General features: G+C 22.0%; 5 protein-coding genes across 5 annotated transcripts; all 5 read right to left on the bottom strand. All coding sequences in view use genetic code 6, as the record gives it.

Annotated features, from left to right (window-relative positions):
- Positions 1-1006: 1006 nt before the first annotated feature.
- On the bottom strand, positions 1007-3286 carry TTHERM_00160670 (nucleolar protein; the record flags this gene model as incomplete). The annotated part of the gene is made up of 4 exons (XM_001009797.3): positions 1007-1629; positions 1692-2102; positions 2196-2476; positions 2799-3286. 4 exons carry the CDS (start codon positions 3284-3286, stop codon positions 1007-1009), a joined length of 1803 nt encoding a protein of 600 aa, XP_001009797.1.
- A 1345-nt stretch (positions 3287-4631) lies between these two features.
- TTHERM_00160680 (ser/thr phosphatase family protein) lies at positions 4632-6778 on the bottom strand (the record flags this gene model as incomplete). The annotated part of the gene is made up of 4 exons (XM_001009798.1): positions 4632-5317; positions 5476-5770; positions 5831-6267; positions 6331-6778. 4 exons carry the CDS (start codon positions 6776-6778, stop codon positions 4632-4634), a joined length of 1866 nt encoding a protein of 621 aa, XP_001009798.1.
- A 1184-nt stretch (positions 6779-7962) lies between these two features.
- TTHERM_00160690 (hypothetical protein) lies at positions 7963-8953 on the bottom strand (the record flags this gene model as incomplete). The annotated part of the gene is made up of 4 exons (XM_001009799.3): positions 7963-8063; positions 8321-8384; positions 8490-8545; positions 8866-8953. The coding sequence occupies 4 exons, from the start codon at positions 8951-8953 to the stop codon at positions 7963-7965; spliced, it is 309 nt and encodes a 102-aa protein (XP_001009799.2).
- A 1336-nt stretch (positions 8954-10289) lies between these two features.
- TTHERM_00160700 (transmembrane protein, putative) lies at positions 10290-12480 on the bottom strand (the record flags this gene model as incomplete). Its single annotated transcript, XM_001009800.2, has 5 exons — positions 11736-12480; positions 11423-11679; positions 11331-11364; positions 10931-11275; positions 10290-10804 (listed from the first exon to the last, which is right to left on the bottom strand). Exons 1-5 carry the CDS (start codon positions 12373-12375, stop codon positions 10290-10292), a joined length of 1791 nt encoding a protein of 596 aa, XP_001009800.2. The 5' UTR covers positions 12376-12480.
- A 404-nt stretch (positions 12481-12884) lies between these two features.
- On the bottom strand, positions 12885-15227 carry TTHERM_00160710 (ribosome biogenesis protein, putative; the record flags this gene model as incomplete). Its single annotated transcript, XM_001009801.1, has 2 exons — positions 12885-14585; positions 14844-15227. The coding sequence occupies 2 exons, from the start codon at positions 15225-15227 to the stop codon at positions 12885-12887; spliced, it is 2085 nt and encodes a 694-aa protein (XP_001009801.1).
- Positions 15228-15853: the final 626 nt, after the last annotated feature.

The following is a 15853-nucleotide window of genomic DNA, read 5'->3' as shown; positions in this document are numbered from 1 at the left end:
TAGACCAAATATTTATTAATTTTAAAAGAAATAGAAAGTAAAAAATAATTATTCTATCTTCAAAAACTGAGCGGAAGTAAGCTTATATTCCTATTATCATCTTAGCTACTAAAAAATACTTGGGACTAATTTTATTTTATTTGTTACTAAAGAAGATAATATATGAATTTTTTAATCTAAAATTATTTAAATAAGTTTTCATAAAATCTGTAAATCTTCAAATCTTAAATCAAACATAAACTATGCATAACTTTGAAGCTTTTTTTACATAAAAAATCCATAAAAAATATTAATGTAATTTAGCTGATCTAATGGTTTTTTAAGTCATTTTTAGCCAATTTAAATCTTTTTTTCAAAAACAAATTTTTTACTATAAAATTAAAAAATTTCATGTGATCTTTATGAAAAAAAAAGGTTTATTTTTTAAATTAGATGCCAGATTAAAAATTTGAATTTCTATATGAAAAAATGAAATTTTGATTACACTCTGTTTATTTTTTTTCATTTGCTAAGATTGAACAAATTTCGAAACCTTTTTTTATTTCATGTAAGTAATTATTTCAAAATATATTCATATTTTAACTTAATAAAATTCTGCAATTATAAATATACATTTAGTTCCATGAAATCAACAATTTGGTGTTATACAGTAATAATATTAATAATTAGTAGTATGACTGTTTTATAAATTAAACTATTAAAATATCAAACAGTTTAAATATTTACACAACAAAATTAAATATTTTATTTATCATTTTAATTAATTAATATGAAATTACATATAAAAGTCAAAAAAATAAATATCAATAATTGTAACCAATTTTTTTATTTAATATTCCTAATTAAAAGCAAATATTTAAAAGGTAACATAAACATTTGAAATATTTATTTGATTAGTTGATGGAAAATTTATTAGAAATTGTGTAAATTTTGTTAAAAAAATAACTGTGAAAAAATATTAACATTGAAAACTATTTAATTTTAAAATTATTTATTAATTATTTTATCATTTCTTTTTGTTGAATTTCTTATTGAAGCTTCTATTTCCTCCAAATTTAGGCAAGCTTTATTCTGACTCTCTTTTTTGTTTTTTTTGAATTTTTTTTTCAAAGGTTTCTTTATTTTTCTTTTCCTTTCTTATAAGTTTAATTTTTTCAAACTTATCATTTTTTAATTATTTTTGTTATATTTTCTTTTGTTTTAATTCGTACTTTTTAGCCTTGTCTTCTTCCATACCTAAGAGTTATTTATTTTCTGCTTCTATTTCTTCAACTTCAGCATCTTTCAATTTTTATCTAACTTGTCTACCTTTTTCACTAGGATGAGCACGGATATAAGCTTCATCGTTTTTATTTACAACGAATTTTTCATCTTCAAACATATTTTTAAATCTATCATCCTCTACCAAACTAAAGAATGGATCAATATCTTTCTTTCCTTTATTGCTTTTTTCTTTTAAATCTTGTAAAAATTCCTAGTTAACTTTGACTTTCTTAGGTTCAGCAATTAATCTGCTCTTATTTGATTCTTCATATTTTTTAGCAACTTCATTCTTTTAATATTCCTAAATATTAAATACGTCAGCCTTAGTTTTGAGTTTATTGTAAAGCTTCATGTGCATCAAGTAACCTTTTCAAATTATTTTAAAACATAAAATCCTCTTATATTAATAATAATAATCAGTTTATTACCATGAAGATGGGGCTTAAGCATGGGAGTTCCTAATAAATTAGTAGCCTTGAGAGTTTCTAAATCTTCGTAACTAAGGAATTTAAATTCATCATAAACTAAAGTGCTTTGAGTTTCTTCTAATTCTTCAGTAATATTTTCTAAGAAATTACACCATTTAGGAGCATTGTCTAATTGAGGTAAAAAGTAAGTTCCGATTCTGGGTTCTTCCTATGCTACAAGAATTAAACCGCTATTTGGTACAATAGTAAATCTATTGATACCTGAATTAGGTTCAATAGAGGTGTATACTTTACCATTATCCTTATTGTTAACTTTAATTACTCTTTCATTACTACTCAAAACATTTCTTGTTTTTTCATGGAATTTAATTGTATTAATAGGCATCTTGTAGTGGTGCTTTATTTCAATTACTATATTTATTTTTATTATTTAAATATTTTTTATAAAATATATTAAGAAAATAAATAATTTTATCTTTTAATAAAATTAATTAATTGTATTACGAGGAGCATCATAACGAATATCATAAAGTCTAACGAGACCCTTTTCACTACCAACACCCATAACTAATCCAGAGCTATCAAAATTAATGTGAGTGATATCCTAACCATTATTAACAATTCTGCTTGTTGCTTTAGCTCTTTATCTATAATCCCAAATTTCAAGTATACCTCCATTGCCACCAGATGTTAAGAAATTTAGTTGCTTATTAAAGTGTAAAGTATTTATATCTGAAGCAGCACTTTCAAAGCTCTTTAAAAACTATCCTTCTTCCAAAGAAATTCTATTATTTTTAATTTATTGCTTAATATTTACTTTCTTTAGAATTTTTTAATTGCAATCTAAAATAAGAAAATTTCTATTGATTTTCATAACAAATTTTGATTTATTTAACGATAAATTTTAACTAATATTTATTCCATTTTTACGCTTAATTTTATAAAAGGTTTTCAATTTAATCATTTTTATTTTTTTATAAATTTCCAATAAAGTTTTTTGAAAATTTCATTTCTTTAAAACTCAATAATAAATTCTTGCCTTTTATGTTTGTCTTTATGATTGATTGTCTTTGTAATAAATGATTGAAATATATAAGAAAAAAATACCTGTAGATTTCATTGCATGAAGCGCTAATAAGTAAATCACAAGTAAAGGGATTGTATGTTATGTCACGAGGGAATTTGGGAATTCTTGTTTTGTAATGCTTTCCATATTGAGCATGAAATTCAATGTTACGATCAGATTCAGCAAATGCTATTTTAGTGTAATCATCATCAAGAATTGTAAATTTCACAATTTCTGAATCAACACCACGCAAACACTTCATTGATAATTCTTAAGTTTCATAGATTTTAATGGTTGGTGCATAAACACCAGTTGCTATAATATATTGCTCGTCATTAGTGATTTCTACTTAATTGCATGCAACAGGGAAATCAAAATCCTAAATAAGTTCTATACGCTTTCTGAAATCCTAATTATATTTAAGTGAAGCATTCTTCTTTTTGGCTTCCTCAAGGAACTGAGGAAGAGTTTTACCAGCGGAAAGATTGTAAATCTTAACACCGTTAACTTCTGAAATAGTATATGACATTAATAAATTAGCTTTTTAATTAGAAGATATTTATTTGATTAATTTATTTTAATTTGTGCTATTGTTTGATAACTACACTAACTAAAATTATAAGATAGAAACATAATCATTAAATATAAACTAAAATTTCATTTTCATTCATTAAGCAAGAAACCAAGATTTTGCATTCAAAATAATAGCTTCTTAAATTTATCTTCTTTTAAATAGAACTTTCAATGCTTGTAAATTGTAATAAGTAGCAATTATGTTCATTATCAGTAATTTTTTTTATGTAGAATTACTTATTCCAAGACCAACTTAATATTTATTAATATAAAATCATATCAAAGCAAATTATTTTATTATCGATTTTTCGTAAACAAATTTTATTTATTTCTAAAATTTTATTATTTTATTGAGAAAACAACTTAACTAAAATTTTAATATTAACAGTATCTTGTTTCATAAAAATTATTTTATCTCCTAAAATAAAATTAATGATAAGTTGAAAATAAATAATGTTTGGTCATTACACCAATATATTAAAGTAAATTGCAAAAAATAGTGATATTAAAATAAATTAATCATAAACTATTTTTGTCTTATGAAATTTTTAAAAATTTCAATCTTAATAAAATATTAAAAAATAATTATTATTTTAATTTTAATTTTTGTAAAAAAATATTTAAATTTAAATTTTAATATAGAAATTATTATTATTTCACTAAAAGACATCTTTATAACAATTAATGAAAAATATAAATCTATTTTTGATAACATTTCATGAATGAAAGAATGAATGAATGATCCTTTTGCCTCAAATATAAATATTTTAGCAACAAAACAATATTCTAATAATTTAATAAGCAATAAATATGAAAGCATTCAAATAAGTAAATAATTAAATATATACCGTTTAACTTATTAGTTCAACCAAATTGGTATTAGAAAAGTAATTCGGCAGTGGATATATTTATATAAATATTAAATATAATTTATTATAAATCGAAATGGTATTTTACTCTACTAAAATTATAGTATATATTTTTATGAAAGAATTTGAGATTAAAAAAAATATGGTGTTAAGAGAAAATTAGATTTAATAAAGTATTTAATTTTTGATACAGAAAGTATGAATTAAATTTCATTTTATTAATTTTATTAGGAATATTTGATATAATTATAAAATAGTTTTATAAAAAAGATATTTTTATTTATTTTATACTTGAAAATAACTTATTTTAAGCTCAGTTATTATAATCAATCTTCATTTCATTTTATTAGGAATATTTGATATAATTATAAAATAGTTTAATAAAAAAGATATTTTTATTTATTTTATACTTGAAAATAACTTATTTTGAGCTCAGTTATTTTAATCAATCTTTCTTCTCCAATTTTTTTCAATCATATGGAAGACTTTTTGTTCTATTCCGGAATAGGGAATTTATCCTTAACATTTAGTGAATTCCTCTGTGAGAGCTTATGTAGAAAGACAAAGGAGATTTTAGGTGTAGTCTGAAGGAGCTTAGTAGAGAGTTAAGTAGTTCATATTCATAAGGTCATAAACATCATTTTTGGATGTTAAGTATTAAGCTAAATTGTCTAAGCTTTGTAATGACATATCAGTCAAGTTGTAGGTTTGTTTGAATGAATATTGCAAATCCCACTCTAAGTTCTAAGCTGAAGCACCTAGTTCATTGTATTTTGTTAAATTAAGTCTATACTGATCGAAATCTAAAACTTCATAAGTTTCTGCATCTACATGATAAACTCTGAAAGATGGATTCTTTTTATAGTTTGGAGTTAGGGAAGGAGTAATTAATTGAACACCAATAGTTTCATTCACGTTTAAGGCTGATCTTTATAAAGTAAAGTAATCAGAATGTGTGTGACCAAAAAGTTAGGCTTTAATGATTGATTAATATCTCTCTGCTAAGGCTTTATAAACTTTTCCCCAATTTTCAGAACAAAAGTTGTTTGGAATATGGCCGAGAATGTAAACATTTTCTCCTTTTTCTTCACTTTCTGAAAGCTCTTGGTTTAGCCATTCTATTTTTTTAAATTAAAAAACACATTTTGATCAACTAAATAAAAATTTCTTTCATCTGATTAAAATAAGGAAATACTTTAATTTATTCTTGAATAAAAATAAAAACATTTCTTCTCAATTAAATAATTTTAAAAAAAATAAATTTGAAATTAATTACATAATTATTTGCCAGGATCAGTAGAATCTCTCAAAAGAACATAGTTCTTTTCAGTGCAAGCAAATGTATTCAAGCTAATAATTTTAAGATTAGGAAGATGTGGTACTCTGGTTGCAAAGTAACCATGCTAGCTTAAAGTCTATTGAGCTTTTTCGTCAAGCCATTATTTCCATATTTCTGCAGTATCTCTTTACAATTTGGAATCAAGGTTTCCTTAAAATTCATAAATATAATCAGGAGCAGCATCGTTATTGCCATATGAACCTATTACTGTGAAATTCCAATTTTCTCTAAGCTATCAAAATAATTTAGTTTGTAAATTAATTATAAAATATAAAATTAATTTTAATCTTACTTTTTCAGTGACTAATTTTGTTATGTTAAAGTTTCTGTTTATTTCTGAATTTTCTTCATCATGACCTACATTATCTCCAGTCCAAATTACAAGATCGATATCTGTTAAATTTTTCTTGACGAATTGAACAAATTAATCAAATGTTCTTAGAGGCAAATCACAAATTCCTAGTGTTCCCCAGTAACCACTAAGTTCACCTTGCTATAGGAATCTATCTTCTTTGTTCAAAGTGAATGTATTATTTCTGCAGCAAATAGGATAATTGCATGTTGTTGGAAATCCTTCTTGATATTCTAAATCGATATGAACATCAGCCAACTAAAGCACTTTCAAAGTTTTACCACTAGATTGCTTAATTTAAGTTATTTTTGGTTTTTCTTTTATAATATCATAAACCAAAGCGTCAATATCAATGTCTTCATAAACTTTAGGACACACTTTTTTCAGAAATAATAAAAAAGTTCAAAATAAGAACACTCTCAATAAATAAGAAATTTTACCTTTGATAAAAGGACATGCATAGTCAGGATCAAAGAAATGTTACTAAATAGATTCAACAATAAATGGACTCATCTCCTGAGCATATTATCTGCAAACATCTTCAGTATAATGGTAAGATACTAAGCATTCTTTGGTAGCGACATCGTTTAAAAGTTTTTCTAATGCTCTCACTAGAGGTTAGTCTATTTCTTGAAGTAAATTAAAGAAAAGCTTACAGCCTTTACAAAGTAAAGAAGTGTTATCTTTCTAATTGCTGTTTGTTGAATTGGAATCTGATGATCCTCCAAAATAAGATTCCATAAAAAATTAAACAGATTGCATAAGATTCTTATCATCCCTGGCTTAGTAAGCAAAGTTGCTCATTAAAATATCGTATTCCTTTTTGGATTAATAAGCATAAGCAGCGCTTATTAATAGAATCAACGACAGACAGAAAACTAGTTTCATCTTAGTTTTTTTGTTATCAATTTACAGTATTAGTAATTACTAATTAATTTGTTTATTAAAGATTCTTATTAAATTAATTAATTTGAATGATCCGAATTTTATATATTTTTGATCTAGTTAATTAACCAAAAAATTATGGATGGATTAGTCATACTTTATATTTTTAAGAAAAGAGAATAAAAATATAAAAATTTAGAAATCTAATCTGCAGAATTGAAGAAAAATATTAATTTATTATAAGTCTTTTAAGTAATTAAAACAATTTTAAGAAAATTTATTAAATAGATTTAATTCAAAATTCTTAATAGATGTAAATAAATTTGTTTAATTAGTTTGGATAAAAATTAAATGTAAGCTAAACATGAATTTTCTGCTATTTGATTAAGACATAAAAAATAATTCTTAATAAATTTTTTATTTGACATAAATATTTTTAATTTTTAATTTTTAAAAAATATGGATCAACATAAGTGGAAGAATCACAATCTTTTTCATTAGATTTATCAACATGAGTAACTATTTTCTCTTTTTTCTTAGCTTGAGCAGAAGATTAATAATATTGTTAACAAAACAAATTAAAATAATTGAATTATTTTTAAATTTTATAAATAAAACATTTCATTTATTTTAAAATTTCACAAATATTATCTTGTTACATCACGTTTTGGTTAAAAAACTATTTCTAACTTTATGAAAAAATTAATTGTAAATCTTCAGGTTTTTTTCTTTTAATTTAATTAATATTTAAAAGAATTTAAATAATATAAAAACAAACAAATACAAATTAAATTAACTCCCAAGATATTTTATTAAATCCATCAAATTTAATTCAAATATCAAAAATTATTATTTTAAATTCATTTTTTAAAATTCATAAATTAATTAAAATAAATTTTACACTCTAATTTTATTTTATAAATTCCTATCAAAAGTTTTTAAAATGTATCTTAAAAAATAGTTTAAAATATTCAAAACTCATTTTTTAAGAATCAGTCACAACAAGCAAAAATCCATTTTAAATAATAAAATTAATTAAATTTAAATTATTCTAAAATAAATGAATAAAATAGTTTTAACTTTTGTATGCTTAATGAATGATAGCTATTTAAAACATGCAATTTGAATTGTATAACATGAAAGCACGATAAATATCAAATTAAATTTAATGCTATCTGTGTAAGAAATCAAATATTGTTTTTTTGAACAGCATGCTCGAAGAAAGATTCTCTATAGGCATCGCTTAATTCTTCTCCAATTTTTAATGATTGTAGCTTAGCTCTAATTTCTATTATAAAAAATTAATAGATTAATTTAAATCTAAATATTTTAAATATAAAATATATCTTTTTGAAGGCATATCTATCTTACAATAAGCAATTTATTTATTTTTATATATCTAACTCATATTATTATTTGTTTCAATTTATTTTACTAATAAATTAAATTAAACTATTTTTATTTATTTTCTATTACTTTAACATTACTTTTACTTTTTTTCAACCTAAAAAAATTTTAAATCCAATAAATTATAATATAAATTACAATATCTTTCTAACTTTTCTTCATTGTAACATAACTATTCAAGAGCCATTCTTCTGTACCAGTCCTATTTTATTTACAATATTAATTAATTATTTTAAAAATTGATGCTAAAATGAATAATATTCTCTTATTCATTTGAATAAAAGCATTTTAATTTAATTTTTATTACAAAATAGTAGAAGGTAACAGCAGAAACAATCATATACTTAGGATATTTCCAAGGGCCTATTATTTAATAATAATTATTATATAAACAATGTAGCAAATAATTTCAGATTTATTGTTCTTATTCTTGAAATGCTTTATTTTTGAATTAATCCTATAAAAATGTTTTATTATTTTTTTATCTTTAGCTAAATAACTATTTTAATTTCTAATCTTTCATTTCGCTTTTTTAAATTTGAGATCTATGTAAACAATTCATTATCTTAATGCTTTATTTATGATATTAATGACTAATTTAGTGAATTTATAAACTAAATACTGTATATTCTCTCATATTTCATTTAAATATTTATTTAAACAAATTAATATTCTATCTTTACTAGTAGTTAAAGGAATCATAGAGGCTTTGCAAGCAGCAGCTCTAGTAAATAAGCCAAAGCAGGCACCCCAAATTAACATAGAACTCATCTTATCTAAGTTTTTGTATAGATTTTATAATTAACTTATAATATTAATTTTCTTTCTTTTTCTTTGATTAAGATTTTCCTCTTAAATTAAGTAAAAGATAATTAATGCAAATATAAATGATTTCACTTAATAAATAAAAAATAAAGGAATAGCAATAGATTGTATTTTTAATTTATCAATCATTCAATCATTATTTTATAATCATTTCATTCATTTTATATTTAGATATTAAATAAATAAGCTGATATACAAACAAAAATTATACTCAAAAAATGATTGTTTTTCTGAAATTTAAAAATTCAGATAAAATAATATTAAATAAATAATTTAAATTCAAAATATTTTTGCAAAATAAAATAAAATGTTTAAATTTCAAAAAATAAAAAATTATAAATCAAATTTTTTTTGTGCTTAAAGAATAAATTTATTTATTTATCTTTGTCAAAAAACTTAATTAATAAAATTATTATTTAGATTATTTAAATTTGTTTTTACTTAAATTAATGATACACTTAAATTAATTGAAGTAATATTTAAGTTGACTATTTTTTTTAGTCATTTATTAATTTAAAATTGCTATTTTTCTCTGAAAATTTATAAATATTTTAATATTATGTTTGTGTTTTCTTAAACTTAAATTTAAATATATTCTATTAACTTTTTAATTAGTAATATACTTAATATAGAAACATTTAATATTTAAATTTAAATTTATCAATCTTTATAAAATTTTAATGTTATTTTATTTAAATCTACTACTTTGAAGTTTCTTTGATGTATTATCTTTTATTTTGGGTTCTTTATAAATAAAATATTTTTTTCTATTATATTTCTTTATTTTAATCGCTTTTCTTGTAATATAAATTATTATTATTTTTATTTATCATAAGCATTTTACACCTGTTAACATGATTAAGTTCTACATAGATCTGGTAATTATTTATATATTTTATTATTTATCTTTAATTTTAAAATAAATTTCTCACAAAAATAATTTTATTAAAATGGTTATTATCATCTTAAATTAATTTTAGCTAGCAATTAACTCAGAGAGCATGCTGAAAGATTTATTAACAATAAGAAAATAAAATTTAAAGAGAATTTTGCAAATAAAATAAAATTACTAAATAAAAGCTTTGAAATTCGCATGCAAATTAAAAGATTCTTAATTTTAACAACTTTGAAATAATTAAATATAAATAAAAAAAACTATAATTTCATTTTTATAAATATGAATTAGCATTTAATAGATATTTTTAATATAAGTTGTGATAAAATGGTTTTATTTTAAATATATTCTTTTAGTTTTAGAGTATTTAAACAAAATTAATTTATGTCATTAATTAGGAGAAGCTTTTATGCTAAAAAGCTTAGCATAACGAATTAGAGAATATTTCATAGAAATGTATAGGAAAACATAGTCAATAGCAAATTAATCAATCAGCAAATATAAAATAGGCCAGTAGAATAACCTAGAACTATCTTACTAGGTGCGAGTATAGTTTGAAGTCACGTAAAGGAGGTTAAGAACATATATTAAGAAAATGATGAAATATTTAGAGCATTTGTTATTTTCTCTATCTTATGGACTAATTATGTAAAATATCAAGTAAAATATGCCTGAATATAGATAAACTCCTAACCAAGTCAAAGCATTTACTATAATAAAGAGATATATATTTTATGAAAACTTCTACTACAAGAATATTGATAGAATCATTTAAAAGATGCTCATGTAAACAAAAATAAAGAATATTCTCATCCATCTAGGTGTGTTTTCAATTTTTTTATAATAAGCGTATCTTGCATGAAGGAAGATTATTTTAGAGTTGTATTTGATTCGGATGTCAGCTAATTATTTATTTATAAAATATAATTAATTAATTAATTCATTTTAATAATTTAATTAATATAATAAATTAATAATTTTTTCAATTTTTATTCATATTTTCTGAAATAAATTAATTAAATTTTTACGATTATTTTGATTTTATTAAGCTGGAAAGACTCTATTTTAGTTGTATTAGGAATTGTTTCGCTAAATACTTCTATTATTTTCTAAGTCAATCTAAATCTAATTATTATTGTTGTTGTTGTTGATGTTGATATTGTTATTATTATCAATTATAATATTATTGTTGAGATTATTTAGATTAATTTCTACTAATTATTACTATTGGTTTTAAGCTTAATTATTATGATTTTCAATATGGTTATTAATATTATTTTGAATTATCTCAGAACTTATTCTATTGTGAACATTTGAAAATTAATTTAGTTAATGCAATTACTCGTCTTAATTTTAGTTTGGGACATTATTACCTATTAAAAATAGAAAATAATTCATATTAGAATGTTAATAATAAAATAAGTTTACTATTTTGTATGTTAGGACGATTGTCTTAGCCATTCTATTTTTTATTAAAATAATTAATATATAATAATTTAATTAATTAATTATCAAATTACCTCTTAGATTTGGCTTTGTTATCTACTAAAGCTTAGATAAGGTTAGTCAAAAATTGATTCCTTCTTGATTGGAATGTCTTTATCATCACCTTGTAAGGCGAAATACATTACAGTATGACTCACGAAAAGCAAAATACCAAGATTACCTAGACATGTTCTGAAATGCTATTAGACAAATATGTCGCTGCTGTCATCTTGATCTTTTGCATTTTTAAATATACTTCCACTGTTACTTGCTGTATCTTGCAATATTCTTTCTATTTTTTTTTATTTAAAACAAAATTTAGCATCTAAACCTCAAAAAAAAAATTACTATCAAGATCTTGCTCAAAAATTTTATTATTTTTGCTTATTTCTAAATCAATTTAATCTATATTAATAGTAGTATATTATTAATTAGTTTAATCTAACTATATATAATAGTTATTGTCCCTTAATGAGTACCCTAAAAAAGATAAATATTACTCAGCTCTCAAGCTTTTTAAGTAATTTTTAGCTTCATTTTTAGCAACTTAACAAATTTCGCTATTGTTTTTTGTATTTATCAATTTTTTATTTTTATTTTATTGGTCAAAAGCTAAGTAGCATTTGTTATCAAAAGTTGCTTTTGGTGTAATTTTTATTTGCTAATTTTAAGTCTACATTTCTAGAAAAGTATTAAGCTAAGATACAAACTCCTAACAAATATCTTAAATACCTTTGAAACTCTCATTTTAAACATTAAACTGTATTTTTAATTATAATTCAGAGCAGTTCTAATCATTTTTATCGATTATATTGATCACTGCTACGCGTTCAATCTCATTTAATTTATTTAGCATTATTTACTTCTAATTTGAACTTTCATGATTAATTGTATTGTTTTAATTCTACTAACTTTACTAAAGAAATTCTGCTTGAGTAGCTGAGGAAACAGCTAGCAACATCAGAATCGTAATTATAAATTTATTCATAAATTTCTTAAAATTCTAGGCTAGAGTTTACTAAAGATTTTATGTTGTTTATATGAAATGATAATTTGTTTGATTTATTTATTAATTTTTTTTGATTCTTTTATATAATATCAAATGAATGAGCGAGCTATTTATTAATTAATTAATTTATAAAAAAAAAAAATATTTAAGAATGTTTATGATGTATATGAATGAATATAAATTACACTACTTATTTTGCAGTCTTACTTTGAATTTAGATTTATATAATTTAAATTTATGGTGTAAATTAATTAATTTGGTATGTTCTTCAATATAATTATTTAATGTAAACATCAGATACGCAAAAATATAATCTTTGCTAGCGAATATAAACTTATACATATATTTTACATTGAATACTTTAAATATTAAAATATTTAGTTCTAAACTTCCTAGTAACAATTAAATTTTTTAAAAAGCATTCTAAATAAAAATGAGCTAGCTATTCAACTAATTCAGTTACATACTAAATTCATACGCTCATTCATTCATTTTTCGTCTTCAACTTCATCTTTCTCTTCATTATCATCATTTTGGTGGTCTTTTTTGGCTTTCTTTTTTTCTTTTTTTTGTTTTGCTTTAGCAATCATTTGATCTAATTACTTATATTTCTTATTTTTTAGCTTATTATCGCCTTTTTAGCTTTCTTTTTCATGATCCTATTCATCTTTTGCATTTACATTTCCAGTGGTAATAGTTTTTTCTTATAATTTTAACTCTTGCTTTGCTTCAATTATTTCTTCAGTATCTTACACTTGAATATCTTCTTTAGCATGCTTGTGCTTATCTTATTTATTTTAATTTTTATCTTTTTTATTATGTCTCTTTTGTTTCTTTTTTCTCTCCTCCTCACTATCTTCTTTCATAAATTCTTTCACTAATTATATTTCTGAGAATCTTACTGATTTTTTCTTCTCTTCCATCAATTCTTTTTATTTTTTCTCTTCTTCTTCGTTCAATATGTCATCTTCTCCTTCATCATCTGTAACTTAATTTTTCTGCTATTCTTAAAGGTTGTTTTGCTAGTCAGTATTAGCATTGTTAGTAGATTTTTTTTTTATTATACTTTTTACATCTGCTCTATTAATATGATTAGGAGACTTATCTTCAACGACTACTACAGATTATATTTCTTTTTCTTATTTAACTTAATTAGTTACATTTTATGTATTTTCATTTTCTTCTTCATTCTCATCATCTTTGTTGTCTTTGTTTCTTTTTTTACCCTTTCCTTTAGTTTATTTTTTGTCATCTTAGTTTTTTTTTGCTTTTCTTAGTCTCTTTCTTTCCTCTAAATCGTCTTCATCTTCTTGATCCTAAACTTCTGTTTTTTCTTGTTCTGTCTAAATTGTATCTTTTTATTATTTAGCTTTACTAGATTCATTTTCTTCTACTTTTTTACTCTTTGAGCTTTTCTTTGTTTTCTTAGAAGTCTCTCCATCAGAATCATCCTCACATTTTTCATTGCTTTCTTTGGCTTTGCTTATAAACTACTTGACATTAGATTCAAATTTTTTTTTATTCTTTTCTTTTTTGCTTAAAACCTAATTCTACTTTTCCTAAACAGTTTGTTGATTATTTTCTTATACTGCTTCATTCTTTTAAGCATTTTCTTCATCTTCTTCGTCGTCATCAGAAGAAGGTAAATCATATTTTCTAACTTGGTTTGTTGACTATCTATTAGCTTCACAGTCTTGTAAATATCTCTAAGCAGCACCCTCAAATTCTTTAGCAGTAAAGCACCCCTAGTAATACTAAAATACTTCTTCATTTACCTTGAAAAAGTTAATACCCCATTTAAATTTAGAAAGAATAAAATCAGCTTGCTCCTCATATCCAGTTATCATAAGACCTGCTGCAAAAGCTTCAACACAAGATAACTTAAATGGCTTGCCATAATTAACAGGATTGCAAGCAACCATATGTGGTAATAATCTCTCATTAGCATAATTAGTCTCAATTCCCATAGCCTTAGCCCAAGAGCAATCTAAACAGCACAATCCGTGCTTTTCAATAATAGGAAGATCTTCCTTTGAAATTGTTTTAGTTGCTGTACCACTTAAAACTATACCTAAATACTTTTATCTATGTCCAATCGATTTCAAAAGTCTATGACGTTGCATTTTTCTACCAGTACATTTTTTTGAATCACACTGCTTGAAATCAATCATAAACAAATTTGCCCATTTCTATACAATAAACAAAAGTAGAATTAATATTTGTTTTAAACAAAAATCTTTTATTCATTTATTGTGATATATTTATAATATTTATTTTTCTAAGTAGAATCATATTTTATGTATTGATCAATATTGCTAAAATGCACTAAAACTATCTAAAGTATAATAAAATTTAAATTAACTCTATCTATGAATTGATCAAAAGGAATAATTGCTATGATTATTAACTTTCTTAAAATTTAAATTATTTATAAATTAGATTATTACTTCTGGCTTTTTTATCTCCTCATCATCAGAATTTAGATTTTATATATCGTCATCATTATCTTCATCATCCATTCCTCCATCATCATCTCCACTATTTTATTAGAATGAGTCATCTGAATTGCTTCCAGATTCTGAATTATCGTTTTCATTTCTTTCTACTTGATTTTATTCGCTTTAATCTTCTTATTCATCTTGATACTAATCGTTTTCATCTTATTAATCATTTTTTTTGCCCTTTTTTTTTAATTTTATATTTTTTCCATTGTTATCCATCAAGGCATTTAACTACTAATCTTCTAACCCTTATTGTTGTAAAATCCTTAAATTTTTTTAATCTGTTGATTTATTTTTTGAGTATTTGTCTCCTTTTTGCTATGACTTCATTTTGAACTTTTAGTATTAAAAATCTACAATCTTTTTCTAATTGTTATTAAACTTAGATAATAATCAATCTATTAATAAATTAGAATCTTTTTATATTTATTAATTTTGATACTTCTTCTTATTTTTTTATATCGTTATTCTATTTTCATAACAAAAATATTAATATGTATCATATAGCAAATTTTTTTACTAAAGAGACCATGTGAATCAATCAATCAGTAATTGATTGATAAAATCATTTCTTCTTTATTTTTATATTTAAAGCTATTTTTAAAAATAAAAATAATCCAAAATCAAATTTCTTTTAAATTTTATTAAATCAAAATACTTTTGATAAACATATTTTCAACTACAATAAATAAATAAATGATAAATTTTCATATTATTTAAAAAAAATATTCTTAAATCCCTAATATATATCTCAAAAAAAGTACATATTATATTTTAATAAATTTTAAAAAGATAATTATAATTAATGTCTGTATACTAGCAGGGGATTAAAGTTTAACAATTTTGATCTTAAAATAAAATCTATAATTTTTAGCTATTTAGCATTTCTAAAATTTTAACTTTTTTCAAAAATTTGATTCCCTCTTTATAGTATTTTAAAATACAAATTTTCTTTC

Source organism: Tetrahymena thermophila (genome assembly GCF_000189635.1).
Source record: "Tetrahymena thermophila SB210 genomic scaffold scf_8254776, whole genome shotgun sequence".
Classification (NCBI taxonomy): Eukaryota; Ciliophora; class Oligohymenophorea; order Hymenostomatida; family Tetrahymenidae; genus Tetrahymena; species Tetrahymena thermophila.
This window is presented reverse-complemented; position numbering and strand designations above follow the sequence as displayed.